At 31.4% G+C, this 15,012-nt stretch overlaps 1 protein-coding gene across 3 annotated transcripts in view; it reads right to left on the bottom strand.

Annotated features, from left to right (window-relative positions):
• Positions 1 to 3,085: 3,085 nt before the first annotated feature.
• Positions 3,086 to 15,012, bottom strand: part of LOC134692781 (echinoderm microtubule-associated protein-like 2) — a 60,719-nt gene continuing 48,792 nt past the window's right edge. For all 3 annotated transcript variants that reach the window (XM_063553311.1, XM_063553312.1, XM_063553313.1), the window contains 13 exons: positions 14,840 to 14,941; positions 14,092 to 14,187; positions 12,189 to 12,350; positions 11,632 to 11,790; positions 11,126 to 11,239; positions 9,881 to 10,018; positions 8,275 to 8,406; positions 7,774 to 7,930; positions 7,156 to 7,253; positions 6,598 to 6,685; positions 6,147 to 6,242; positions 5,041 to 5,171; positions 3,086 to 4,551 (listed from right to left, as the gene is read on the bottom strand). In XM_063553311.1, coding sequence (XP_063409381.1) covers positions 4,408 to 4,551; positions 5,041 to 5,171; positions 6,147 to 6,242; positions 6,598 to 6,685; positions 7,156 to 7,253; positions 7,774 to 7,930; positions 8,275 to 8,406; positions 9,881 to 10,018; positions 11,126 to 11,239; positions 11,632 to 11,790; positions 12,189 to 12,350; positions 14,092 to 14,187; positions 14,840 to 14,941 — 1,617 coding nt within the window. In that variant the 3' untranslated portion in view covers positions 3,086 to 4,407. The remainder of the gene's footprint in view (positions 4,552 to 5,040; positions 5,172 to 6,146; positions 6,243 to 6,597; positions 6,686 to 7,155; positions 7,254 to 7,773; positions 7,931 to 8,274; positions 8,407 to 9,880; positions 10,019 to 11,125; positions 11,240 to 11,631; positions 11,791 to 12,188; positions 12,351 to 14,091; positions 14,188 to 14,839; positions 14,942 to 15,012) is intronic.

The raw sequence follows: 15,012 nt of genomic DNA, 5'->3' as shown, positions 1-15,012 counted from the left end.
AATACATCCTTGTCTTACACCAGATTTTACTTCAAAAGAGTTTGAGATAGAACTATCAAGGATAACACTGCATTCAAAGCTGCTGTAGAAGGCCCAAAATATAGCAGTTTTACAAAATTGTCAAAATGTAAATTTTTAGTTATTTATTGGGCAGAAGAATGCTTCTGCTACATAAATATGGGCTGTTTTTGACAATACAATGCACATATATTGGGTACTAGCACCATTAAGTCATTCTAAATTACTTAAATCTTCACAATTCCAGTATGTAAGTTAAACTTTAGACGGTTTCCGTGTAAAACGAAAGTGGCCGCATTCGTGTTCATCCAAAATATTGAAATGGAAGTTGTATTTGATTATAATAGATAACATATATATAAAGATTGAGGATGAACACGGATACGGCCACTTTCGTTTTTGACAAAATCTGAAAAGTGACATTTTTTCGCATATTTGGTAGATTTTTCATATTTGAGCTTGAATCGGATCGTTTTTAAAGACTTAATAAGTTAAAATCTTTCACATACATTATTGAATCATAGGAAATAGACACTCGTGTGTTTAAAAAGTGGTCACAATCTTTCGTCAGATAAAACTGAAATTTGAGGCCAAAATCTGTCCTCACCATACCTACTACTTTTATATTTTCCGACAGTGTACATATATTGGATAACGAAAGTATAATGGTTTACTTTTATAAATTTTTATTTGGATGGAGAGTTGTCTCATTGGCACTCACACCACATCTTCCTATATTTATAAATAGATTAAAATACCATTTTCACCAAAACACTAATAACGTTAGATAATCAGAAAAACTAATTTGACGCATCTGGTTATCCATATAGAGTTTATGTGCTTTTGATTGTTATTTTGCATACATTTAGACACTGCCATGTTAAAAGAATTAACCCAAATACCGAACTCAATATAAAATTATAAAAATAGCAGGTACCTGAGTGACTTTCTTTCAAAAGCGCTGCTTAAAATCAGGACCAAAAATTCTAAAGAATTGTTGAAAAATTATAACACCAGGTTTTTCGATATCACAAACTAGTCTAACCATTGCTAAATTTTATCAATGGTACATGGACATCATTCGAAAATATGCAGAAATCTTATACGGTCAGGAACAATGTATTTCCTATCTAACCTTTTATGGTAATATTCTTTACAAAGTACAAAAATTTTGGTCGGTATTCACCTCAAAAGCTAACCAAATACCAAACAGACTTATTCAGAAGAATACTGTTGTCAAGTCAATAAGGATTGTATATTTTGATATTAATATTGATTCACTCATACCTAGGATTATTCTAAAACCAATTGTTGGTACGAAACAGGTTATCTTCTCCTCATACAATGTATATATGTTAGATTTGATTTTGTTCAACGTAATCTGTACGAAATTTACGTTTGATTCATAACAAACTGGACATATATATATATTATAGTTAATTGTTATTAATAAGTATTGCAATATGCATTGTGTTTAAATGAAATATCAGTATTCAGTTATATTATAATCTTAAATCAATCCTAATTATATCTCACTTTTGAGATATATTTTTCATATGTGACGTCATTTTTAAGCTGTTTCAGAAATTCCATAATTTCAAATGTGACGTAGTTTTTGTGCCTTTTCGCAACTTCGTATGTGACGTCATTTTTATATTTATTGCGTTGAGGCCTGGACTAAGTCGGGTGTGTCAATTCTGTGTTGGTCTTTGCATTATGTATTCTGGTTTCGTTTTCTGTAAATAGTTAATACTTTAGTTTCATTATTTACATCTCTTTTATATTCGTTTGATATAATTTACTGTTTGCAATAGCATTAGTTGTTCTAAATAATAAGGATGTTCTTATCCCATTAAAAACATAGCCGTATTTGACGTAACCTTTTTCAACTTTTGATCTTCAGTGCTGTACAACTTTGTACTTTTTTTCACTTTAGATCTTTTATATCTGGGCGTCACTGGTGAGTCTTGTGAGGACAAGGCGGGTTTTGGCGTATCAAATTTCAAACCTGATGCTTTTGTTATCTATTAATCATGTGTTTCTTTGTCCAATACGTTCTCCTATTTATTTGTATTGTAGCCCTGTAATATTATGTTGTCATTTCAATGTTATATTAAACATTGCCATTAAAGTGCGAGGTTTGGCATGCCACAAAACCAGGTCCAACCCACCATTTTTTCATTTTTCAAAATGTCCTGTACCAAGTCAGAAATATGGCCATTGTTGTATTATTGTTCGTTTCTGTTTGTGTTTCATTTTAACGTTGCGTCGTTTGTTTTCTCTTATTTTTGAGTGTAAATTCACATTGCGATAAGAAGTGTCACGGTACTTGTCTATCCAAAATTCGTGTATTTGGTTTTGATGTTATTTTTGTTATTCTCGTGGGATTTTGTCTGATGCTTGGTCCGTTCCTGTGTGTGTTACATTTAAGTGTTGTGTCGTTGTTCTCCTATTCTATTTAATGCGTTTCCCTCGGTTTTTGTTTGTTACCCCGATTTTGTTTTTTGTCCATGCATTGATTTATGAGTTTGAACAGCGATATACTACTGTTGCCTTATTTATGTTTTCATCATTGCGAAAAATGCAATAGGGTTATAATCGCAATAATTCATATCGCAATTATGAATTTATTTATGTGAATTGACAATTTCGAAAAAAAATAAAATCAAATTTTAGTCTTAAATGACAAAATCGCAATAATAAATACACTCAATGGTTTCTGAACTTACCGTAAATAGGGACAATGCTCATCAAGAATAACAATGTATATTGTAGCTGTCCATACAGAAACATATATGCATTCTGGTTAATATGTCATACAACTGATCGTCTTACTACGTAACAGTTAATCTTAGTCACTATAAATGAGGACCAAAATATAAGTAACGGGAGGGCAGTATAACAATTTTTGACAAGAATACCGAAAACTGGAATACACTAACGGTTATTTATATAGCAATTCATGTTTGGTTTAAATTTATTTTATCCACTGTCATTATATTACCTAATAAAATAAACAATAATTTGAGAAAAATTGTATTTATTAACATAACAGTATCACATTTGTTTTAAAAATGGACGGATGATAATCTAAAACTAACATAGTTTGATGTTCTAAGTAATAATACATAATATATGACAACAATATAAAATATTAATAACTATTGACTACAAGCATAACAATTACAAATTTGTATTATTTTGAACAAAAGAGAATGGAAAATAACAAAGCATCAGAAAATTGCTTTTGCAGAAAGGTTACACATGGCCAATTCTCTTTTCCAATAATTATAAATTGAGTTTTCGATAGATGTACATTGTAATCCCGAATTACAACGAAAATAAATGCCCAATCCTTAAGTCTTACAAAAATCACAGCCCTCCCTCAAAAATGGGACAGGCAAATACAGAAAATAAAAAAAATCAAATCAAATCAAAAGAAGTTAAATAGACATTTAAACTTTTGTAATGAAAAAAGGTTTGCATTTATTAGCACAAAATATAAAAAAGGAACTAAACAAAATCCTACGATACACTTTAAATTGTTGATATTCACATGTTTTCCTTACAGTAATATGAAATCTTGAACTCAATACATTATGACTGATTAAGTCATCACAAAAATATTACATTCATTCAACATTAAGCTATGAAATTAAATACATGTATACAATGACATTTAAATGCATAAGTTAAATTACAAATGAAATCATTAGAAATATGCTAAAATAAGTCATCTTTGGAAGGAGGTATATATATATATATAATTATAAATGCAAATTTTGTCAAATTTGATTTTAAAGACAACTTTCTTAAATACTTTTTGCTTTTTTGCACACTGGTATTTACAAACAAAGTACAGATATCTTGGAAAGTTTTGTAATTAAATCATTTATATTATTGCACTTATCTTGCTTCATTGTCATATAATTATCCTATTTCATTGTGAATTGTAAAGCAAAGTTAACGAAAATAAATGAGTATGCTTCAACAGTATGTAAGTTCCTCTGGTAGACATTTATTATTTTGAATCTTTACTCTATAACCAAATTAATCCGGGCCTAGAAAGTCATGAATATAACTTATAATACAAGCTGGCCGTCATCTTAAGATTTATTATCAGAATTTTATATTAATACCCTGTAGATATGAAACAAATATTTCTAAGGATACATATAATTGCTTTACAATGATACTACTGCATCAATGACAGCCCATAGGGATGATACTGCAGACGTGTAACCATTTGTTTTTTTAATGAAAATACAAATGCATCAATGATAGAAGACAGGGGTTGTACTGTAGAAATTCCCCTATACTGTTTATGAAGATACAAATGCATCAACGACAGCAGACAGGGCCTGTACTGTAGAAATCCCACCATATTGTTTATGAAGATACAAATGCATCAACGACAGCCCACAGGGCTAGTACTGGAGACATGCCACCAGATGTTATAACATTCATATCATCATACAAAAAGTTAGCTGCAGTCACGTCATTGGAATAGAGCTTCACTCCACGATATTCAGGCTGCAAAAAATATTTGATAAACTTGATTAGACATTTCAAATTGTTCACAAATATCCGTACTACATTTAATGTTTCCAAATTAGGAAAGTATACGTATGAATGGATGTTGGCCTGGTTCATGGTGATACATCTTTGTTTGTCTTGTCTTTTTGTGTTTTGTTCTTGCTGTTTGTTTTTGTCAATATTTCTATATTTTTTAATTGCATTGTCTGCCTCAATTATCCTACGATATTTGATCGCATCCCGGTCTTTTGTCCGGTTTAAAAAAAATTGTGTATATATATCATAAGGAATTGTATATTTGATTCATCATACATAAACCTATATGATATCACGATCCTAAATTCTCATAGATTCCTTTAAGAATAGACAGAAAAAGTAAGTTTAATATAAAATATGCATGCATATGATGAACCGAATATGACACATTTATTGAGGATAATGATGAAAATTGAAAAACTTGTATGCAACATCTAAGTTATATTTTACCTTTGTTGCAGCACATGGATATTTATAAAGTCTAACACGGCCTCTGCTATCACCTGTCAGTAAGAAATCCCTGTAGTTAGAGCGATGTACAGCATTTAATTGTGTCCCGTTCTCCATATTTGTCCAAGGACCTGTTTGAAATAAAACAGTTCTATGAATACACGTAGGTGTGGGTATGTATCAACAAGAACAACACAATTAACAAAAAGATGTCGAGGGTTCATTGTTATTTTTTCATAATAAATACCTTCTGAATTAAAAATACTTGTTCAAAATATATATGAACAGATTTAAGAGATATATCAAAAGTATGCCCATCTGAAACACCAAATTCTTCGAATGCATCCTTCATAAAAAAAACAACAAAAAAACAACAAAACAAGAATGTGTCGAATGTGTCCATAGTACACGGATGCCCCACTTGCATTATCATTTTCTATGTTCAGTGGACTGTGAAATTGGGGTCAAAAGTCTAATTTGGCAATTACATTAGAAAGATCATATCATAGTGAACATGTGTACTAAGTTTGAAGTTGATTTGACTTCAACTTAATCAAAAACTACCTTGACCAAAAACTTTAACCTGAACGAACGGCCGGAAGGACGGACGCACAGACCAGAAAACATAATGCCCCTCTACTATCGTAGGTGGTAACTCTAAAAACTCTTACAAAACTAGGATATGCATGACTATGACAACAACCGTTGAGGTTACAGATGTACTCATGTATGTATGTTTACTGATCAGATTATCTGTTTCAAGTAAGAGGTCTGTGGTTGACGTTTGTTACTGTGTATATCCTTTTTGTTTTTCGCTTGCCATTTTGTAACCAAGTCCTTCGTTTTCTCGTTTGAAATGTGATCTTAAGTTGTTAAAATCTATGTTATTAGGTCACTGACTGATAGTTGTCTCATTGGGAATCATACCTTCTCATTTCATAGTATTGTCTGTAAGTCCCCCTGTTATATATCTACAGACGTAGAAATGCTTTGTATAGACCGCATATTATTTAATTTCCTGAGCGTACACACGCTCAGACTGCACAGAGCACACATGTGGCATCCGCTGAATTAACATACATCTAAAGGCTATGAGATAAACTTGCCTATAACTGGGTATCCTGTAGTACAACTGTATATGTGCCAGTCTGCATCGCGCAAAACACGAGGATCACTTATTCTTAACTTCTTCTCTACATCCCCTGTATTAAAATAAGATAAAAATTTCACAAAAAGACCTGACCTATTTTTGTATCAACGACGTTTTCAAATATATTTTAAAAATATATTATCTAACAACTAGAGGTATATTCACTTTATGTCTTGACTTTTACATCCTTTATGTGAATTTATCAAATTCGAAATTATTTCAATTAGTCACAAGAAGGACACATGATATATCTCATAAAATAACAAATACAGATCCCCAAAACACTCACAAGTGTTAGTGTCGAAAATTTTACTTTGTTTTTAAATAAAAACTTCTGTGTATTAAACATCATATCTTATTTGAATATGTGAAATGATAAAAACAAATGTGAATAGATAAACGCTTACAGTTGATCATATTGTATTGTCCATCTGTACTTTGAATGTACTTGCTGTCTCCTGACCAGTCGATATGTGTGACAAAGGTTGGATGACCCTAGGTAAAAATAAATATCGACAGAATTAGACATGATATTTGAACGACCATTTGATTTTCTTGGAAGGTTGATTTTATAAATGCAAATCCTGACCTCATAATAGTTAAAATCAAATATTCTTAAACTATGCATGACGAAAATGAATATTCTACAGGAAACAATCGAATAAAAGACTGACAATAAATTTTCAAACGGCAAATTCGCAAAAAAAATCAAACAATAACTACAGACAACAGTAGAAAATATTCAATCCAAACATAATCATACTCCCCCTTCTTTATTTAGTCCGTTTTGATTGACATCTCTTTTTTGTAATTTACCTTTGACTTCGGTATTTTTGTTATAATTTGTGGCAAAATCCGATTTTTTTTCATAAATAATATTAGTTTTGAAATCATGACTTGTGTTTTAATCTGATGTTGTTAACTCAAAACCAAAAATAGCATGCAAATACGTTGTTAACACCTACTTTCAAAGGCCTTGAAGGAGAATAACCTTTACCCCCATCTTGTGCATCCAGTATTTGTAACAGTCCATCATGGCTACCTACTGCTATCATTGTACTATCTATAACACAAAATATATTTTAATACACATTTTATTTATACACAAACAACACTCATGCCGTGAAAAGGTGAAAAAATCATAAGCATTTCTGATTAGGAATAAGTTCAATTTAAAGTGTTTGAAAAAAACAAAGATCATATCTTCAAAGATCTAATATCTTGTCCATTCGTTTTTGATGCGTTTTGTTATTTGATTTTGCCATGTGATTATGGACTTTCCGAATCGATTTTCCTCTAGTTCAGTATTTTTGTGATTTTACTTTTTATATCTTCATTCGATGCGAGTAAAAAGCGCCATTAGTCAATAGATGTTTGAACAGTATTGTACAATTTTTTGAATGCATAAAACAGGTCCAACAATATTTTGAAAATTGAAAGAAAGCATGTTCAATAGAGATGACGTTTTCAAAGCATATTGTCTATATAAAAACTAAAATAATGTGAAAGAATTGTCAATGAGACAATTATCTACAAATACTCTCAACAAATACCAAATGACGTAAAATTTTATTTAAAAGTACCTGGTGAGAAGGAGATACAATCAATGCGGTATTTGCTAACTTCTATTGAAGCAACATGCATTCCATTATGGGCGTTCAGGATTTCTATATTTCCAGTCTGTGTTCCTACAGCAATCTGTCGACCTTTAAGGTCCGCTGACAAACAACAACCAGGTTTCTGTCAAATTAATATTCATATATAGATTTATTGTAAATTTTCTTTCCTTGATATTTTTGTATAAATTATCTTTAATTTTTTTTTTATAAATCTGAAATCAAGAAAAAGTTTAAAACGGGAAAAAAGAATAGTGTATTAGCTTAGCAATTTTTTATCTGTTAAAGATATGTGGTTTGATAAATAAATCTTGTTTTTTACACGAGTTTTCTATATGGAATCAATTTGATTATTGAATATTAATTCTACTATTTTATTTTCTAAAACCCACATTTATATGTTGCTTCATATGGCAAGCGTAGGCTGACATAGTGTATTTATATTACCATCATTAAACATTGACCTACCCCTATTTGTGATTTCCAAATGATTTTGTGTCTAGTTGTTGACCATTTTATTACCATTTTGTCAAATGATGTTGTGAAGAATGCCGATTCGTTTGGATGAGGAGCTATAGCCCATATTTCTTCGCTGTGTCCCTGTAAAGTTCAAATATAGTAAAGATTAATCTATATGTATAACGTTAAAAAACGACACGTCTCAAGTTTCATGCGTCGTTTTTAGATATAGAAGGATGTGGTATGAGTGACAATGAGACAACTCTCCATCCAAGTAACAATTTATGAAAGTAATCCAGTATAGGTCATGGTACGGTCTTCAACACGAAGATTTGGCTCAAACCGAACAACAAGCTATAAAGGACATCAAACATTACTAGTGTAAACCATTCAAACGGGAAAACCAACGGTCTAATCTATATAAAAACGAAAAACGAGAACCCTTATGAACCACAGACGAATACCTTCGGTAAAAATTCAAATACAAATACATAAGGAAAATAAAGCAATATGCGTTTAAGTGGGAGACCCATACCCTGATGACGCACCCGGTCTCGACCGTTTAGTGTAAGTGCGATGCCATCGTTTTTTGTTTGTTACCTTCATTTGCCTGTCTCTATCGATTTAGTAAAACGTACGAAAAAAGTTTTTGTAAATTCGGACGTTTTACACTTGAGCAACGTTCAATATTCATACGTTTATGACGTACGTTTTAATCTGCATATCGTGCTTCCGAAGTTATGGCTACTGGGCTGATATTTTCGTGGATTTCATTCGCACATTCTTTATGGCATTTATAATCCTGAAGCACTTATTCTTATTTCAGCTATTCTTCTAGTCTATAAATAAACATCTAAACGACATTTCGTTGATTTCAATGCAAATCTGTTAGTGCTAATCAGAATATTTCCGAAAGTTTTCCGGAAACAAAATCTGCCGGTTTTGGTTTATCTCAATCGATTTATGACTTTCAAACAGCGGTATACTACTGTTGCATTCATTCATCTAAACAAAATATATTTCGTTCGTTTAACTTACAAATAACATACAATAGTTTTCTATTATGCCTGCTTATATTTCTCCTTTCCTTATAGCACTATTCGAGTATTTCTTGTATATTTTGAACACTTGTAGTTGATTAACTTTTGATAACTTAAATTGGTAATGTTACTTTTATATCGTTCTGCGGATTGTCAAAGCCGTTTCGTATCCAATACTTAGTTTAAACATATTTGTTTATAGTGGATTGGGAAACAAGTTTTTATAACTTATTTTAATCCCTTTCCACTTTGCGGGTGCGAGTACTGCCTTGTAGCGGCATTAGCCTACTCTTTTTCGAAATCTACAAGGGTGTCTTTAACGTGCAAGAGATATGGCTCTCTCTTAACACGGGTCAGCCATTATCCGTCCCCGTCCGACGGACCATCATCGTTTCCTCAAGACCATACTCGCAAATGGTGTCAAGTGAGAGCCGAAAATTGAGTGCCTGAAATTTTCATCCCAAACGGGAATCGAACCAGGAACCTTTGTGTTAGTAATCCGATGCACTAACCACTACACCACGGCTCTCTTGTGCATACACTCAAACGTATTACTGCATTTACATCAGACTTACCTGGATAAGAAATCTAAATTTATCTTGCAGAGAACCATCCAGAACATATCCTTTAGACGTCCCAATGTACAGGCGTCCATCAGCACTGGCACTATTCTGTGGTATTATAGTTCTGACATGACCTGTGGCTTCTGGTAGCTAAGGGGAAAAGAATGAATACAGAAATTGATAAGATATATAATGGTTTGTATTATTGTAAGATTATTTAAAGTCTTGTGCAGTGAAATAAGTACTGTGAATGTTATTTAAGAATCAAACTGTTTACAGAATAATCAATCGGCAATTAACTCTACAGTAATATCGATCCAACTTCGATTCATATTCACCGATTCGTATTTGTTACTCGGAGTTCATGTTTTTGCGTTGGCCAGGAAACAACTGTGTGTAGGTAGATATTTGTACTCGTTGTTTTGACACAAATAATGCATAAAAGCATACAGAAAATGTGACATAAATATTCACTAAAAACCCTTCGACTTTAGTACTTAAGAATCAATTTTATATGACATACTTAAAACGGGTTTGTAGACGTCGACGGAATATGTCAGCCTTTCTTAATTTGATATTTTTTAATACAGTTAACGGGGAGTAATTCAGTCTGAATATATTCTACCGTTAACACAAATGCATTATATAAAATACTAATAGGTGTTATACGTAAGAAGATTATGAGTTATGTCGAATGGCCTGATGTATTCTTAACATGTTGTAGACCTGAATATATGTTTTCATGTATCGGCAACAATCAACCATTGATTAACATTTGATGTCTGTTTGTTTTGTTGACACATCGTTGTCAATATAATGAAATTCAAGGCGACTCTCAAACAAGTGAGAGGTTTAGCTAGCTTTAAAACCAGGTTCTACATAAGACAATACCTGTAACAAGTTAAAAATATGATAGTTGATATCAAATCGTTTGATGTGTTTGAGCTTTTGATTTTGTCATTTGATTAGTGACTGGGTTTATAAAGGTTTAAGACCCCTTCTGATGTCATTTTTGTACGAACTTTTCAAACTTCAATTGTATCAAAACTACAGATATAATGAATACATTTTGTACATATACCAGGGGAAAACTTGATTCAAAGCATTATTTTTTACTGTTTCATTGCATTTAATAGAAAAATAGTATCCTTAATTTTCCTCGGAGTTTAGTATTTTAGTGATTTTACATTTTATACCAATTTCAACCACATTATAGTTACTCATGAAAAGAAATTATGAAAATTGTATGCTCCTAACCACTCTAGCATTTGCAGGCCTATAACCATTTATACTATCCCAGGCACGAATTTCTAATCCACCACCGGTCATCAATGTGTTGTCCATTAGCATATACAATGAAGAAACGGGATGCTAGAAAAAAAATATAAAATATGTATTTAAGTATAGGTATATCTACATGTACATGTATCATACGGTCAGTTCATTTAAAAATATGAAATTTCTATCAGTAAATCGCTTTTCTAAACTAGCTAATACATTTGGAGTAGTTTTGCTAAATGGTTAGCAACATTCTTTTTATGTTATCTTTTCAAATGTAAATATCTGCAACTGAAATTGTCTACGGATAAAATAAAGGCAATAAGGTTGACTTTCAAAGAATTTATACTCTAATGTTGAGTTTGAAATGATAGAAGCTTACAATACAATAAAAAAATTATTTATTTCATTAACACTGAAATACATTTTGCATTCAGTATCCATAGCAAATAAAACTTTTATCCCATTATTCCATTAACAATTACCTTGTGTGCATTCTTCATCGTTTCAGACAAATCTAAATTGATACTGAAGATGTATTCCACATCAGGACTCCAAACTGTTATAGTACCACTGGAATCACCGGTTAGAACATCCCCTTTGGCAGAGAACGCGAGTGAACATACTTCATTTGGTATGTCGCCCTTAAAGTAAAAGAGAAAGCTATCAGGTAAGGTCAATTCACTAATTAAATTGCATTTATTTCACATGTGTTGGTGATCTTTGCAACAAACTTCAAAATTACGAAACTTATCCTTGTAATATCCGTTTGATCATACCTGTTTGCCCATATTGTTTTATCTTTATAAATCTTAACTTTTATTATTGGTATTATATGAATGCTCTGAATAAACTCATCATAGACACAAGGCTTACAATTTTATACCAGATGCGTGGTTCGTCTTCAAAAGACTTTTGAGCGATGCTCAATTTTTTCTATATTCTTTAATATTTGCCATATCTAAAAAGAAAAGTCGTAATAAGTAGTTTTAATGTTATACAAAATAAGTATTTTTGACTAAATAGTTTAAGATGTACATACTAGGAAGAGTCCACTTCTTTTGTCCCTCATTATTCTGCCTTCTTTGTCCCTCACTGGATCCCAGAACAGCTTCCAAAAATAAACATGTTGTTGTCCATATGTGATTAGAATTGTGTCGTTGTATTTGTAAAAACATGCTGCTTTTACTGCAAGATTTGACGTCTGAAGCAAAAATTGTTATCCTTAATATATATCTATACTTCAATGAAATATTTTTTTTGTAAATAAAATCAATAGTATACAAATAAGAAGATACACTATGATTACCAGTGACAAAAACATTCATTAAGACTTAAATGACAAAAATATAAAGCCACAGACAATGTTGTACGTTATTTTTTTTCAAATTTAGTGTGTTACAAATAAAAAGCAACTGTAGTTGAATGCTGTTCAACAGTCATCAATCGATTGAGAGAAAACAAACCCTAATAATGGTTTCTCGACAGTTATAAGCATGTTTTAATTGAGGATTTTAATTGAGCAAAGACTTGACGTCATTGACATCGTTTTTGGTAAAATGAAAGTCTTGTCTTCGAATATTTGCTTCAATTTAACCCTATTAAATCCAACTGATAGAGTAAAATCGTGTTAATCTAAATCATCATTACGATTCGACATAGTTTCCTAAAATGACTCGTGTTTTTTAATTATGAAGTAAATTTCAAATTTTTAATACATTATTATCTGCATAAAAGTAAGTATTCTGGTCACTTTTTATCGACGTTGAAGAATATTCTGGGATTGTCATTCAAATATTGAAAGAATTACAATAATTTAAAGAAAGTCTTGAACTATCAGATGTATCGATGGAGGTATTATGTTCTCATTCAAGAAAAAAAATAGACTAAAAGGTGAATATCAGTCTAACAAAAAGTATAAAGACAGGTATTGAATTAACTATGTAAGTGGCAATGGTGAAAATTAGTGTGTTTATACGTTCAACAGTAGACAGTTGCGACTTTCAAAAGCGTAGCACATTATTTAACATTTTCAATGTGCACAGTGAGGTAGTTAACAATATTATATGCACACACGTTTGTCACACACGAACATTTGTGGCATGCAGTTGTGAAATGAAACATAGTGCAAATTGAGTACAGACCTTTTTCTATTGGAGGTACATAGACAAAATAAAGTATTTTCATTACATTTATTTTATCTATAATTTCAAGTTAATTTGCGGAGTACTTGGTTCGTTGGCAATTGCATGCCAACCTTTATTGAACATAAGGTGACGACTTTGTCATTAACGTTTTAGCAAAGAACTGGCAGGATGTAAAAAAGTATGATGGCATTAGAAATAGATAAGCAAGACCACTTACTGTCTTCTTGTCATTATTGAAAGACATAGAATTCGATGGTTTAGCGGGCTTTGAAACTTTGTTATCTGATGTATACGAATTTATTTTTAAAGTAAGTCTTGTATTGTTTATATCAATTTATGAAACAAGACACATCGTCAATACAATTTGTATTACAAAAAAAAAATCATATCTTGTATATTGTTGGAAAAGATGTTTCTCAAATTTTCCACGTATCTATGTATTTGTCTATACATTGAAATTAGGAAAATTTAATATCCACACTTTTAACATTCCCCATTCCCTATGATTATATCTGTCAGTAAACAAACCACCGAATCAGCTAGTACCGTCAGCATAAAATGACTATTTTTTTTACAGAATAGTAAAATATTAATCTCTTGAATTTCTTTTTAATCGAAAAAACAATCTTCAAATATTTAATCATTCTGTAATATATCTCCAGCAATGTTGCTTAATAATCTTATTAATAATCAATTTTATGGTTTTTTTTTAAATACGTTTATATCTAATTTCTTATTATTATTATGAAATAAAATGAATTTGGAATTCGTTTAAGTGTGAGCTGTGTCAGTACATACCGTTGTCTTGGCCACCATTCGTTCTTTCTGCCAGTCCCAGATACTAAGCACATGCTTTTCTGCATTATCCATCACACAAAGGAAACTTCCATTACTCTGAAAGTATATCAAGTTAAATTGTTCCTTTTTATATAGATAAGACCGTAGTTTTTCCCGTTCGAATGATTTTACACCAGTCATTTTTGGGGCCCTTTATAGCTTGCTGTCCGGTGTGAGCCAAGGTTCCGTGTTGAAGACCCTACCTTGACCGTTAATGGTTTACTTTTATAAATTGTGATTTGGATGAAGTGTTGTCTCATTGGCACACATACCACATCTTAACCATTTGTTTTAAACGTTTACAAATATTCAACTTTAAAATTAAACATGTTAAACTCATCTATCTTTTATAAACATGATGTCCATTGCGGATGCTTAGTGTTTCTGTGAGTCGTAAATAGTATGTCTGGACTAAAATGAACTCGTTCTATTTTCTTTCAGAAAAGGTCACATTTTGAAATTATGAGAAACCACACCAGAACTTCTGTTAACTTGCTACAATTGGTAAGTAAACTAAATAAACAAACAATAAATTAAAACTCTGAACACAACTGGTTTTGAAATGTTGTTTGCAATTTATATGTAAACCTTTAAATTAAACGGTTAAAATCGAGAACCAAATGTTGGAATATATATTTTCCTTATAGTATTGTTATTTCAGCATTGATAAACCGTCTCTCTTCCCGAACAAAGATACAACAATATTTACCTGTTGCGAAAAGTTGATTGATAAGATCCCAGAATCAAAGAATCCGACACCAATGACATTCAAGGTTGTTAACGTCTTACAGTCCCATACCCGGATGTGGGCCTGTTTGGAAAAAAATATACAATAACTTTTAAAATTCTTAATTAATTAGTAAAGACCCTTTTTTACTTCTA

Source organism: Mytilus trossulus, chromosome 12 (genome assembly GCF_036588685.1).
Source record: "Mytilus trossulus isolate FHL-02 chromosome 12, PNRI_Mtr1.1.1.hap1, whole genome shotgun sequence".
In the NCBI taxonomy this organism is placed as follows: domain Eukaryota; kingdom Metazoa; phylum Mollusca; class Bivalvia; order Mytilida; family Mytilidae; genus Mytilus; species Mytilus trossulus.
This window is presented reverse-complemented; position numbering and strand designations above follow the sequence as displayed.